The sequence below is a fragment of the Urtica dioica genome, chromosome 10 (genome assembly GCF_054948205.1).
Source record: "Urtica dioica subsp. dioica isolate 48M chromosome 10, U.dioica_male_clone48M_v1_H2, whole genome shotgun sequence".
Taxonomy (NCBI): Eukaryota; Viridiplantae; Streptophyta; class Magnoliopsida; order Rosales; family Urticaceae; genus Urtica; species Urtica dioica.
The window spans coordinates 15,802,659-15,816,454 of record NC_142765.1 but is presented as its reverse complement, the minus strand read 5'-3'; the positions used below and the strand labels follow the sequence as shown (position 1 = coordinate 15,816,454).

The following is a 13,796-nucleotide window of genomic DNA, read 5'->3' as shown; positions in this document are numbered from 1 at the left end:
AATGAAATTTTTTCTAATTAATTTTAGGTTTTTTAGTTTAATACTTACATGTTTAGGTTGTTTAGTTTTGATTAGTTTAGCTTAATTAAAATTGTCAAATTGAAATTGTAATTAGTTTAATAATATGTTTAACTTGTTTAGTTTTAATTTGTTTAGGTTAATTGAAATTTTCAAATTGAAATTGTAATTAGTTTAATAATATGTTTAGGTTGTTTACTTTTGATTGGTTTAGGTTAATTACTTGAAATTGTCAAATTGAAATTGTAATTAGTTTAATAATATGTTTAAGTTGTTTAGTTTTGATTAGTTTAGGTTAATTGAAATTGTCAAATTGAAATTGTAATTAATTTAATAATATGTTTAGGTTGTTTAGTTTTGATTAGTTTAGCAACAACTCTTAATAATCGACTTCATTCGTCTTCGTCACTTAGCAATAGGATGTCGACCGCTTCGGGTTCTGGTGGAGATTCGCCACAGAGACCGGATTCTCAAGGTCCGCCACGGGAACCTGATTCCCAAGGTCCTAAGAAATCAAGGGGACCAACAACCGGCTCGACGTCGGCGCGAGCAACACAGGGTGTACCGGGTGCGAAGGTGGTCAAGTGGGACCCAATAAACCAAATATTCTATCAAGAGATAAGGAAAGAAAATAAAAAGGTTGGACTATTTAACAACCGCCTCGGTGCTTTGGTGAAAACACATATCCCGCCTATGACTCGTGATTGGAGTGAAGTGACGCCCCAGACGTTGGCTGCTATTTTGAGCGCACTTCATTCCGAGTTCAGATTTGTGTACACGGATCTTGACACCGGCGAGGATCTGCCTGCGGATTGCTATCAGAATACGATTGATTAGGCTATCATTCGGAATGCCAAGATCAGGCGACGCAACCAGAAGTCCAAGCTATCAGAGAAGTTCAGGTTGGAGTTTTGTGGGAGCACAGAAAACGCTAAGGCGGAAACACCACCGGGATATAAGAAAGAGGATTGGGAGGCGGTGGTAGACGAGTTCGCAACTGACGATTGGAAGGTACGTAATGTATGATTGTAATAAATCACAATATCTTTATCAGATTGAATAATGACAAAATTAATTATTTGCAGAAAAAGTCTAATCGCAACAAGGAGAATTCGAAGAAGAAGAAGACGAGGTCGACTCAAGGATCTCATTCTTTCTTGGCTCATCGTCATTTGAACGTAAGTTATTCTAATTTTGAAATACTTAATTTGAAATAAATTCAATACTTATATTTTCATAACAATTGCAGAGTAAGGATGATGGGACTTTGGGCTCCGCGTTAACGACGTGGGAGCAAAAACACCATAATAGAAAAGGTGAATGGACGACAGATTGGGCGAGACGAGCACATGTAAGTCATATGTGATAATTAAGATTACGTTACTTACACAATAATTAATTTTTAATAATTTTTTTATGTGTAAAGGCGCGGATAATTACTCTACTGGCGGATCTTCAGCGATAAGCAGAAGAGCAAGACGTAGTCTTTAACCAGGACGACGCAGAGGAGCACGCAATGCTAGAAATTTTCGGGAACCGTCAAGATTGGTACGTTGGAATAGGTCCAACGGTCCCGAGATCAACTTGGGCTATTGCTCAGGCTCAGGACGAAAGCTCGTCGTCAGGCTCAGGCTCGTCGCGGTGCCGTGTTCCAGATCTAGTGGTTGGCGAGCTCCAAGCTCAGGTGGCGGCACAACAACTCGCTATGGATGAGATGAGGCGAGCCAACCAACATCAGATGGAGGAGATGCAGCGACAAATGTTCGCGTTCACGCAGCAGTTTTTGCCTCAGATGTCGTCCGGCACGATGCCACAGATGTCGCCCGGCATGATGCCACAGATGCCTCAGACGACGCCGTCGCCTCAAATGCACCCGTCGCACCCAATGGCCTTCCCGCGGATTTTTTCGCACATTTTTTTAGACTTATGGGTGCGAATATGGGTGCGAAAAACCGCACCTAAAAGTCGCACCTAAAAGTCATGACCATCGGGTGCGAATTTTCGCACCCATGACCTTTAGGTGCGAACTTTCGGGTGCGAAAAAGTCGCACCTAAAGTCGCACCTAAATGTATCATTGGGTGCGAAAATTGACTTTCAGGTGCGAAAAAAGTCGCACCCAATGAATTCATTAGCTTGATTTCCCTGAGCTTGATCTTCTTGAGCTTGATTTTGTTGATAATTAGATGCTCGATATTGAGATCCATAATATTGAGAACCTTCTCCTTGTTCTTCATATTGGTTCATCTGTGCTCTTTTTTTCATAATTTTTTCTTTTTCTTTTACTAGAAATTCACGCATATTTGGGTCGGATATATATCCAAATTCACGAATAAAATTTTATTCTCTTCTTTCAATTGAGCTAGCTCAATTTTTTTCTTTCGAAGTTCATTTTTTTTTCTCTGAACTTCAATTCTATCAAAATTAGAATCTTTAATAGTTCGGAAAAGATTCTCATTTTTGTCCATCATTTTTTTAAATTCTTCAACATCTTTTTGTTGTCACTTTACTTTTTTTACACTCATTGGTCTTCCAGATAAAGTGCAAGTGCCTTCTTGATCGTTCATGTTAAGATCAAATGAATTCATACCGGGGGTTACAGGTGACTCGGTAGAAAATGATGACGATGATGGATGGTTACGACCCGGGGACTCGATATTTGAGCTGTTACTAGCAAATTTCTCAATTCCATTTAGAATGGGCCACACATGATCGAATTTGAAGTCTCTCTTGTATTTGGCATCCTCTACCAATAACATCTTCGCTTGAGCTAACTATTACATATTGATAAGAGAATAATGATAAAAAGTTAGTAAGTACAAAAAAATATATGAATACATATTATCAACAAATGTCTTGTTCCGAAGCACCGCTTGGATTCTTATTTTCAATATGGTTAACAAATCCCCTTAGTTTCGAAACAGCAGAAAGAATGGTTGCCATTCTAGTTTCTAAAGATCTTCTTGGTCTAACTTTTTGGATTCCATTTGAGTGATACTCTGTTTCAATTCTTGCCCAAAATTGATCTTTTTTTTTTGGAAATCCCTATGATTGGGTTTTGAGAAATATCAATATAGGTATAACATAAGAGTATATATTTTTGAACAGAATATGAAGAACTGCGACTTGAAGTCATTTTTGGAGAAATGAGGTGAAGAATGAATTTGTGTGGAAATGAGTTGATGAGTAAGTCTTATTTATAGAAATTCAAAGGCTAGATTTTAGAAATGCAACGACTAGATTTTAGATCTAAAATTCAATGGTCTGGATCTATTTGTTTGTTTCCGATAATGCTAAGGGACAAGATGTGACAATACAATGCAATAGCTAGATTTTAGATCTAAATTTCAATGATCTGGATCTATTTGTTTGTTTATGATAATGCTAAGGGACAAGATGTGACAATACAATATAACGGCTAGATTTTAGATCTAAAATTCAATGGTCTGGATCTATTTGTTTGTTTCTGATAATGCTAAGAGACAAGATGTGACAATACAATGCAACGACTAGATTTTAGATCTAAAATTCAATGGTCTAGATTTGTTTGTTTCTTTCTATAAATGACGAGTTTCATACTTGAAAAAATATCACCACATTCTTCTCATAAAAAACGGTGAATTTTCAATACGGTAGTTCATCTTACATACCATCTTCTTCCTCTTCTTCTTCTTCTTCTTCTTCTTCTTCTTCTTCTTCTTCTTCTTCTTCTTCTTCTTCTTCTTCTTCTTCAGATAATACATTTTATGAAGATCTAGAAAACAAAGTCATATCTCAAATTACTGAAAATAAAAATTTTATGCTAAATCGTATGCTAAATAACGAAGGCTCTCATCGTGGATCTATTCCCGGTCATATCGTTATCAACCGTGATCGAGAACATGCCGCTCACAATCTCTTCAACTACTATTTTTCAGAGAATCCTCGATTCCCAGAGACAATGTTCCGACGAAGATTTCGAATGAGTCGAGCTTTATTTCTTCAAATTCATGATATTGTGCAAAGGCATGACAATTACTTTATCCAACGAAGAGATGACTCGATAAACTCGGGTTATCTAGTTTGCAAAAACTAACCGCCACATTTCGAATGTTGGCATATGGATCACCGGCAGACTTCACCGATGAGTATATCAAAATAGATGAGTCCACAACTTTGGAATGCTTGAAGAGATTTTGTCGTGCTATTGTCGAGGTGTTTGGAGGCCATTATCTTCGAGCACCTGATGCTAATGACGTTGCAAGACTACTCCACATTAATGAGCGTCGAGGATTTCCAGGTATGCTGGGTAGTTTAGATTGTATGCATTGGAAGTGGAAAAACTACCCAACAGCTTGGGGAGGTCAATATGCTGGACGTAGTGAATCTCCTACGATTATTCTAGAAACTGTAGCTGATTATGATCTTTGGATATGACATGCATATTTTGGTCTACCAGGATCTAATAATGATAATAATGTGCTAGAGGCATCTCATCTTTTTGCTAATCTTGTTGAGGGTACTGCTCTACCGGCCAATTATGTCATTAATGGAAAAGAATATAAAATGGGTTATTATCTAGCTGATGGCATATACCCAAAATGGTCGACCCTTGTTCAAACTATTCACGATCCACGTGGTCCAAAAAAAATATTTGCAATGAAGCAAGAAGCATGTAGAAAGGATGTGAAGCGTGCATTTGGAGTGTTGAAGTCAAGATTTGTAATTGTGGCCGGACCATCCCACTTTTGGAGTAAGAAAGTGTTACATGATATCATGACATCGTGTATTATTTTGCATAATATGATAATAGAAGATGAACGCGATGTTAATCCAACCATTGAAGAACGAGCCGAAGTTCCAAATGCTGAAGTTGAGATGGCGGGCGATGAAGATGCTCGATTTCAACAATTCTTAGCTTGACACCGACAAATCAAGAATATAGACGCTCATATTGAACTTCAAATGCATCAATTGAGCACTTGTGGAATGAATATACTAATTTTGATAATTAGTACGATGTAATCTATATTTCAAATGTATGTTTTTATGTTGAATTATTTCAATGTAATTTTTTTAGTAATGTTATTTTTATTTCTCTTTTTTTTTTTTTATCTTAGATTTTGTTAAATATTGGTAAGTAATAAATAATTTTAATCACTTAATTAAAAAAATATAAACATTATAATTATTTATTGAAATATTTATTGATAAAGAGATTGTTTTATTTTAATAATATAATAATGGTGAATAGTATTTTTAGTGTGAAATTTGGTGTTGTGATTGGAGTTGGAAAAAAATTTGATGCTAAATCAACACAAAAGATGTGTTGAATTAACACAAAATATGGTGCATGGGTTGGAGTTGCCCTTATGATAACACACTCTACTATTATATAATCATTATAAATATAGATTGCAATAAGCACAAACTATTATCTTGGCTTTCTATCATCCGGAGTTATTATCAATTCAAATCAAAGATTAAATACCGATACCGGTACCGAAATCGAGATTTGATTTTAATGATATATTGATTACCGACTGATATATCGATGGGTATCTAATAACAATTTCAATACCAACTACCGATAATACATTGACTACCCTGAGCCCACGAGTGCTCCTGCGGTTTTCGACTGAAAATCGACCCACTAGCACTGCCCGGCCATGGGCCGGGTGGGCCTTCCTCGAGCGCCCGATCCACCGGCGCTATCTGACCCTGGGCCGGCCTGGCTTTTCTCGCACGCGCCTGGCCCACTGGCGTTGTCCGGCTCACCTGGGCTGATTCTAGAAAATTACACCACACACTTCACACAATTAGTTTCTCAACACGTCTGAAATTCGAATTAGAGTTTCATTATCTATTCACGCGGACAATATACATGAAAAATGTCTTCTGCGAAATAATTTGGTGGAACAAAAAACTTGCCAGAATTATATTTTTACACACAGTGATTAAGATGTCTCAACATATATTGGAGCATGTTGCAAGACATCTTACTAAACAAATTTGCACTAAACAATACGTCAACAACAAACAAACGTAACAACAATTAGTAAATTACATAGCTAGTAAAATTCTGAATTTAATACCTTTACGAAAAAACTTTGTACTCGTATATGTTGAAAACGTAATAAATGATTAAAATAAAATGAATTATTAGAACGACACTCGAGAGGTATGTAATAGTGTCTAGAAAATTACACCACACACTTCACACAATTAGTTTCTCAACACGTCTGAAATTCGAATTAGGGTTTCATTATCTATTCACGCGGACTAAATACATGAAAAATGTCTTCTGCGAAATAATTTGGTGAAACAAAATACTTGCCAGAATTATATTTTTACACACAGTGATTAAGATGTCTCAACATATATTGAAGCATGTTGCAAGACATCTTACTAAACAAATTTGCACTAAACAATACGTCAACAACAAACAAACGTAACAACAATTAGTAAATTACATAGCTGGTAAAATTCTGAATTTAATACCTTTACGAAAAAACTTTGTACTCGCATATGTTGAAAACGCAATAAATGATTAAAATAAAATGAATTATTAGAACGACATACGAGATATAGATTCCGATATACGTACATATATATTTGAAAGGCTGTCCTACACCTCTCTGGTGATTTGGCCAATATTTAACATCTCATAATCTCTCTCTCTCTCTCTCTCTCTCTCTCTCTCTCATCTGCAAGCCTTTTTTATTTGTTTTTTTTTATTCAATTTCATGCCTATATTCTTAATTAGACATACTTGTAAGATAAATCGAGTATAATAATAACAACCCCACAGGATAGTCACGAGGCAAGCAATATCATGTGTGACCATGCTTGGTCTCATACACACAAACACAATAAACTAATAAACCTAAAAATCCAAAATGATCCGTTATTATCACCTAAAAAAAGAATATAATGCTCACACGACATCATGTGATCAGCTTTTAATTTATTTGATGAATATTTATTTATTTTTTTAATCCTGATTTTGTGATCTGTAGAGCTCCAAGTCAAGATGTTTAGATCTAAGCTTTTAAATATATGAAATATCCATATGTATATCTGCTTTAAGTTTATATATAGTTCAGACCGTTCAAGTTTGGTCATTTCTGGTGGCCATTATAGTTCGATTTGTGTAATCATTTTTAATTAAATAGTTATTAAATTTACAAGAATCAGATTTCAGAGGACAAAATGATCGTACTCACAGATCCCATCTAGCCATTTGTTTCCATGTAAGTGTCCACACTCCACACACATATTAAAAATGCATTTTAATTTTTTATGTTAATTAATCTCAGTTAAGTAAAAAAAAATTAATATTTTTAATAGGTTAAAAAACAATTTGAAATAAAATAAAATAGAAGGTTGATATAAATTAACACGTATTAAAATAAATTTTAATTTTTTCCTCTTAATAATTAATCTCAGAACAGGTTAAAAAAAATATTGATTAATTTTTAACATGTTAAAAAGTTATAAAATTGAAATGTAATAAAATAGAAAGTTGATATTAATTTGCGGCAAGATACGAAGTCTTAATCGGAAATGAATGTTATAACCTAAATGAGAATGAGATATAGACATACGGAGTTCGATTAATCATGGCATCACCTTTTCTTAGTAGCTTTAATTTGTTTTCTCTTTTCTCTTTTTTTTTTTGTTCTAATTTTTAGTTTTCATTGTCATCTTTCTGCAGCTTTTGGAACACTTTAAAGGGTGATTTTTGGCATAAACTAAAGCCAATCTAAGTAATATCCTAAGTACAACTTGTTTACATCAAAATTGTACAATGTTGTTACGTAAATTCTAAAGTGGTATTTTCACTAGAAAAAATAAAAAAGGAATCCATATGCAATCATTATCAACAACATCAAAAGATAGATGTGATTCAAAAAATAATACTAATTGATTATAACCATGTACATAAAATTAACTGTATTCATATGGTAAAATTTAAGAGAAATTAGAGAGCAAAAAAGAGAAATGGGTAACTCAAGACAATTAATATTTATTTATTTGATGACACCATTATTATTATTTATTAATTAAACCACTCTCTACTTCACATGGTGGTAATTTTACTACGGATTTAAATAACAGACAGAAAACTATAAAACGCACGAAAACAAAAAATACACAAAAAATACTACGTAGCCCTTTGCATTTTTCAGTTCACGTAAATTAAAACAAAACTAAAAATCAGTTTTATTTCTTTCCAGTTTTTAACCAAAATATACGATTGGTGTAAAGATTTTATTTTATTTTTCAAATAAATTGTTTACAAAAATGTTTCGTAACTATTTGATTACATAGACTTAAATCTAGGAGATAATGGATTCAAAACAGTTGATCCATGGAGTTTCATTTCAAGATATCAGCTCTTCCTCCAAAAAAAAAAAAAGAGAAAGAGAGTAACGGCTTTGACACTCTTAAAAAAAAAAAAAAGAACTCTCAAGTAAATACTCACATACACGGAAAAAAAAGAAAAAATCACAAAACAACATTACTATTTTCCGAATATTATTGTTTAGATAACCAGAAAACTGTTATGTAAAATAGTTCCACAGGTCTGTTTGCGGAAAACTGTTATCTTTTGATTTCTAAAGGTTAAAGTTAACCTTAAACTTCTATTTGCGGTCAAAGTTAACCGCAGTTAACCATAATCCCTCCACACTTCACAGGAAGAACAAGAAGCCTCACTCGGCCTTTAATAACTAATTTTGACATGTTCCCATATCCAGTCGTCAAAAAGGTAAATAAACCAATAAACCATCTTGGTAAAAGATAAAATAACTAATTAAAGTCATTCTAATCTCATCTCTCCCTGTCTCTTTTAAAATTAAAAAACAATAAAACCCACTTCCCACCACCTCACCACTTCCATTAAACAAATGCAAAAACAATTTTTTTTTTTTCTTTTAAAATATTCCATTTTTCTCTGCACATACAACATTACTTGGATCCGCAGATTCTGGGTCTTTAGAGTCTTTACTCTTTTATTTCCCTCTTATAAGTTATAACCAACAAAAACACACAACACATCTCATCCTCTCTTCCTTTATTCAAATCATTCCCATAAAAAAAACATTTAATTACAATTACACACATTATATCTAAGTCTAGCTACTAAGCCCAAAGCAAAGACATGATCATCACTTCTCTCTTCCCTATGCCTAACCACAACGATCACCCTCTCAAACTCAAATTACCTTAAAACCCTTTGCTTTGTAATTTGAACCATTTTTTTTTCTTTCTTTCTTTCTTTTGTAGTAATGCCTCTGAAGAAGCATGAATGTAAGCAACAATTCCAACAAAAATGGAGTCTCTCGAGCTTTCTCACCACGACCTTCTCTTTTTCCTGCATCGTTCTCGTCCTCGCCGGACCGTCGCCGGCGACTGCGGTGAACGAGCAAGGCCGAGCGCTTCTCGCGTGGAGAGACGCTCTCCGGTGGCGCTCCGGCGAGATTCTCGGGCACTGGAACGCCGGAGATTCCACGCCGTGCTTCTGGCCCGGCGTCGGCTGCGATTCCGCCGGCGGAGTCACCGCGATCAACCTGACCTCCGTCGCGCTCCTCGGCGGAGTTCCGACAGATTTCTCTGCCATTCCGAGGCTTCAGAAGCTGATCCTCTCCGGCTCTAATCTCTCCGGCGAGATTCCGAAATCGATCGGAGACCTCTCGGAGCTCGTAGAGCTCGACCTGAGCAGAAATGCGATCTCCGGCGAGATACCGGCGGAGATATATGGACTCGGAAAACTCGAGAGCCTCCTCCTGAACTCGAATTTTCTAGAAGGTTCGATTTCCGAGAGCGTCGGAAACCTAACGGAGCTAAGGCTTCTGACTCTCTTCGACAACCACCTCGCCGGAGAATTGCCGAGGAGCATCGGGAGGCTGAAGAAGCTCGAGGCGATACGCGCCGGCGGGAATAAGAATCTCGAAGGTCCGATCCCGCCGGAGATCGGAAACTGTTCGAGCCTCGTCGTGATTGGCTTGGCTGAGACCGGAATCTCAGGGAAAATTCCAAGGACAATTGGAATGTTGAAGAATCTCGAGACTCTGGCTTTATACACAGCTCTGATATCCGGTCCAATTCCGGAGGAGATTGGAGAGTGCGGGGAGCTTCGGGAGATTTACCTTCACGAGAATTCGCTCTCCGGATCGATACCGGCTTCGATAGGGAGGCTCAAGAAGCTTCAGAATCTGCTCCTATGGCAGAACAGCCTGGTCGGAATTATCCCGCCGGAGATCGGGAACTGCACCGAGCTCGTGGTGATCGACCTCTCGATCAATTCGATTGCAGGAAAAATTCCCGCGGAGGTCGGGAACTTGACGGCTCTCGAGGGGCTTCAGCTGAGCCTCAACCGGCTCTCCGGGGAGATTCCGGCGGAGATCGGGAAATGCGAGAGGCTAAACGATTTGGAGCTCGACAACAACGATATCTCCGGCACGATTCCGGCGGAGCTCGGCCAGCTCTCGAGGCTGAGGCAGTTGTTGCTGTGGAATAACAAGCTGGAGGGAAACATCCCGGCGGCGATTGGAAACTGCGAATCTCTCGAGTCTCTGGACCTCTCTCAGAACTCTCTCACCGGCGCGATCCCGAGCCAGATTTTCGGGCTCAAAGAGCTCTCGGCAATCATGCTCCTCTCGAACAACCTCTCCGGGACGATCCCTCCGGCGATCGGAAACTGCTCGGCGCTCGTCCGGTTCCGAGCCGGCGACAACAATCTCGCCGGAGCGATCCCTCCGGAGATCGGAAGCCTCGCGGCACTAAGCTTCTTCGACGTCGCTTCGAACCGCCTCTCGGGGGCGATCCCGGACGAGATCTCCGGCTGCCGCAACTTAACCTACCTCGACATCAGCTCGAATTTCCTCTCCGGAAACCTCCCGGCCGGCCTCGGCCGGCTCGTCTCTCTCCAGTACCTCGACCTCTCGAGGAACTCAATCGTCGGGGAGCTCGTCCCGAGCCTCCCCGGCTCGCTCACCCGCCTCACGAAGCTCATCCTATCCGAAAACCACTTCTCGGGTCCGATCCCAGGCGAGCTCGGGTCCTGCTCGAAGCTCGCCGTGATCGACCTGAGCTCCAACGATCTCACCGGCGAGATCCCCGAGGGCCTGGGGAAAATCCCGGCCCTCGAGATCGCTCTCAACCTCAGTCTCAACCAGTTAACCGGAAAACTCCCCGAGGACTTCACCGCCCTAGACCGGCTCGGCACCCTCGACGTCTCCCACAACAAACTCACCGGCGACCTCCGAGCCGTGGCGGCCATGGAAAACCTCGTCGTCCTCAACGCCTCCGACAACGACTTCTCCGGCCGCCTCCCGGACACCCAATTCTTCGCCTCCCTCCCGTTGAGCAACCTCGCCGGAAACCCCTCCCTATGCCTCTCCTCCTCCGCCTGTTCCGGCGGCGGAGCCCGCCACACCAAAGCAGCCAAGGCCGCCATGGTGGCCTTGCTCTGCACCGCCGCCCTCCTTCTGCTGGCCGCGCTGTACCTTCTGGTAAACAGCGCAGCCAACAGCAGAAAGGGGCGGCAGAGCGCGGGCCCCGCATCAGACCCAGGATACAACGACGACGAGAATGACGACACGGCGCTGTCTCCGCCTTGGGAGGTCACGCTGTACCAGAAGCTCGACCTCCCGATCGCCGACGTGGCGTCCACGTGGCTCGTCCCGGAAAACGTGATCGGGCGGGGCCGGACGGGGGTGGTGTACCGCGCCGAGACTCCCTCCGGGACTCCCGTGGCGGTGAAGCGGTTTTGCGATGCCGCCGACAAGTATTCGGCGGCGGCGTTCGCGGCGGAGGTCGGGACGCTCGCCGGAATACGGCACCGGAACGTGGTTCGGCTGCTCGGGTGGGGGGCCAACCGGCGGACCAAGCTTCTTTTCTACTCGTACATGGCGAACGGCGATTTGGGCACGCTCCTCCACGGCGGCGGCGCGGCGGGGGTTACGGTGGAGTGGCGGAGCAGGGTGAGGATAGCGCTGGGCGTGGCGGAGGGGCTGGCGTACCTGCACCATGATTGCGTACCGGCAATTCTTCACCGGGACGTGAAAGCGCAAAATATACTTATCGGAGAAAGACACGACGCTTGTTTGGCCGATTTCGGGTTGGCACGGCTTGTCCAGGCCGGAGAGCGAGAGCAGAACGGTTGTTCCTTCTCCGCCAATCCACACATAGCAGGGTCCTACGGCTATATTGCGCCAGGTAATTTTGATTTCATTTTTATTTTATTATTGTTTTAGCTAGTTCCTGATCATTTTTAGTTTGAATTCGTATGGTTTAGTATAATTTAAAGTTTTAAACACACACAACATACAGTTTTTGAAGCGTTAGCCCTTTTTTTCCTTTTGATTTGCTTTTTTTTTTTTTTTTTTTTGGAAGAGGTACAATACAGTTATACTCAAGCTTTTTTGTCTGTCTATTTCTTTTCTTTTGGAATGATATATCTTATCATCTATTTCGTGTCCAACCGAAAAAGAAAAAAGAGAAAAGAAAAACTTAAAATCATCACAAATCTAACTTAGAGCTTTGTTTTCATTCCTTTCTGCTTTTTATGTGTGGGGTTCAGGATTATTCCCAAATAATTAGATTCAGATAAATGATCATAAAAAGACGTGGTTGTGACATGTGACACTCATGTAAATTCAATTATTGTCTCTAACTTCTATCCGATTTGCAACTACTAGATTCTAATCCTAATCAATATCTTTCTGTGATTTTACCTTGATGCAATTATTTATTAAAATTTAACTTAAGAGTACAAAAAATAATACTTATTGTTTTTTTTTTTTTTTTTTTTGGTACAGAATATGCTTCCATGCAAAATATCACGACGAAGAGTGACGTGTACAGCTTCGGAGTAGTCCTGATGGAGATAATAACCGGGAAAAGGCCTGTAGATCCGTCATTCTCCGAAGGCCAACACGTGGTGCAATGGGTCCGAGATCACCTAAAGTCAAAGAAAGACCCTATCGAGATCATTGACCCGAAACTCCAAGGGCACACGGATAACGAGATTGAAGAAATACTTCAAGCCCTAGGGATTTCCCTCCTATGCGCAAGCCCGAGCCCAAAGGACCGGCCCACCATGAAAGACGCCGCGGCACTTTTGAGAGAAATACGACAAGAACCCCCCTCGATGGGAAGCGATTGTTCGCAAAAGGACGACAATAAAAAATCCGAAAACGTCAAGAAAAATAATGCGACGACCAATTCTTCCGCTGCGGTCGAGATGGCGATGAATCCGACCAAATTGTTGCTTCTACAAAGCTCGTCTCGCTCGCTTCCTTACTCGTCTTCTTCGCTTGGCTGACAATGATTAATCTATGACATAATGTATTTGTAACATTTTATAGGTTTTTTTAGCGAGTTATTGTTGATTGATTATTGATTTATTAACTTGATTTGTTAGTGATAATTAGCTAGCTAGCTAATTCGCTCGCAAGTAGAGAAAGGAGTGAGGCTGTGTAAAGAAAACAAAAAACAGAATTGAATGGGTTAAAAGCTACTATTAAGTATCAATTATTGTATTGTGTAATAAACAATAACAATATGAAAAACAGAAGATGAAATTTGACCACTGAGATGAGGGTAAATTTTTTTTAGTGTATATAGCTGATTCTAGATTTGGAAGTTGGTGGGTGAAAAGTGAGTACCATGTTATTATGTATATCAGAAAAAAGCCTTAAATCATTTGTGTGAGTTGTCACTTTCAGAATATACATATACATAGTGCCAATGATCATGAGTCATGATATCTAGCTAGAAGAAAGTGAGTTTT

The 13,796-nt window shown here is 39.8% G+C and overlaps 1 protein-coding gene and 2 pseudogenes across 1 annotated transcript; 2 read left to right on the top strand and 1 right to left on the bottom strand.

Moving 5' to 3' along the window:
• Positions 1-2,113: 2,113 nt before the first annotated feature.
• LOC149383529 (uncharacterized) lies at positions 2,114-2,980 on the bottom strand (annotated as a pseudogene).
• A 182-nt stretch (positions 2,981-3,162) lies between these two features.
• On the top strand, positions 3,163-4,918 carry LOC149383528 (uncharacterized; annotated as a pseudogene).
• Positions 4,919-9,054: 4,136 nt separating this feature from the next.
• Positions 9,055-13,537, top strand: LOC149383527 (uncharacterized). The gene is made up of 2 exons (XM_089629440.1): positions 9,055-12,220; positions 12,823-13,537. The coding sequence occupies exons 1-2, from the start codon at positions 9,289-9,291 to the stop codon at positions 13,326-13,328; spliced, it is 3,438 nt and encodes a 1,145-aa protein (XP_089485566.1). The 5' UTR covers positions 9,055-9,288; the 3' UTR covers positions 13,329-13,537.
• The last annotated feature ends 259 nt before the right edge of the window (positions 13,538-13,796 follow it).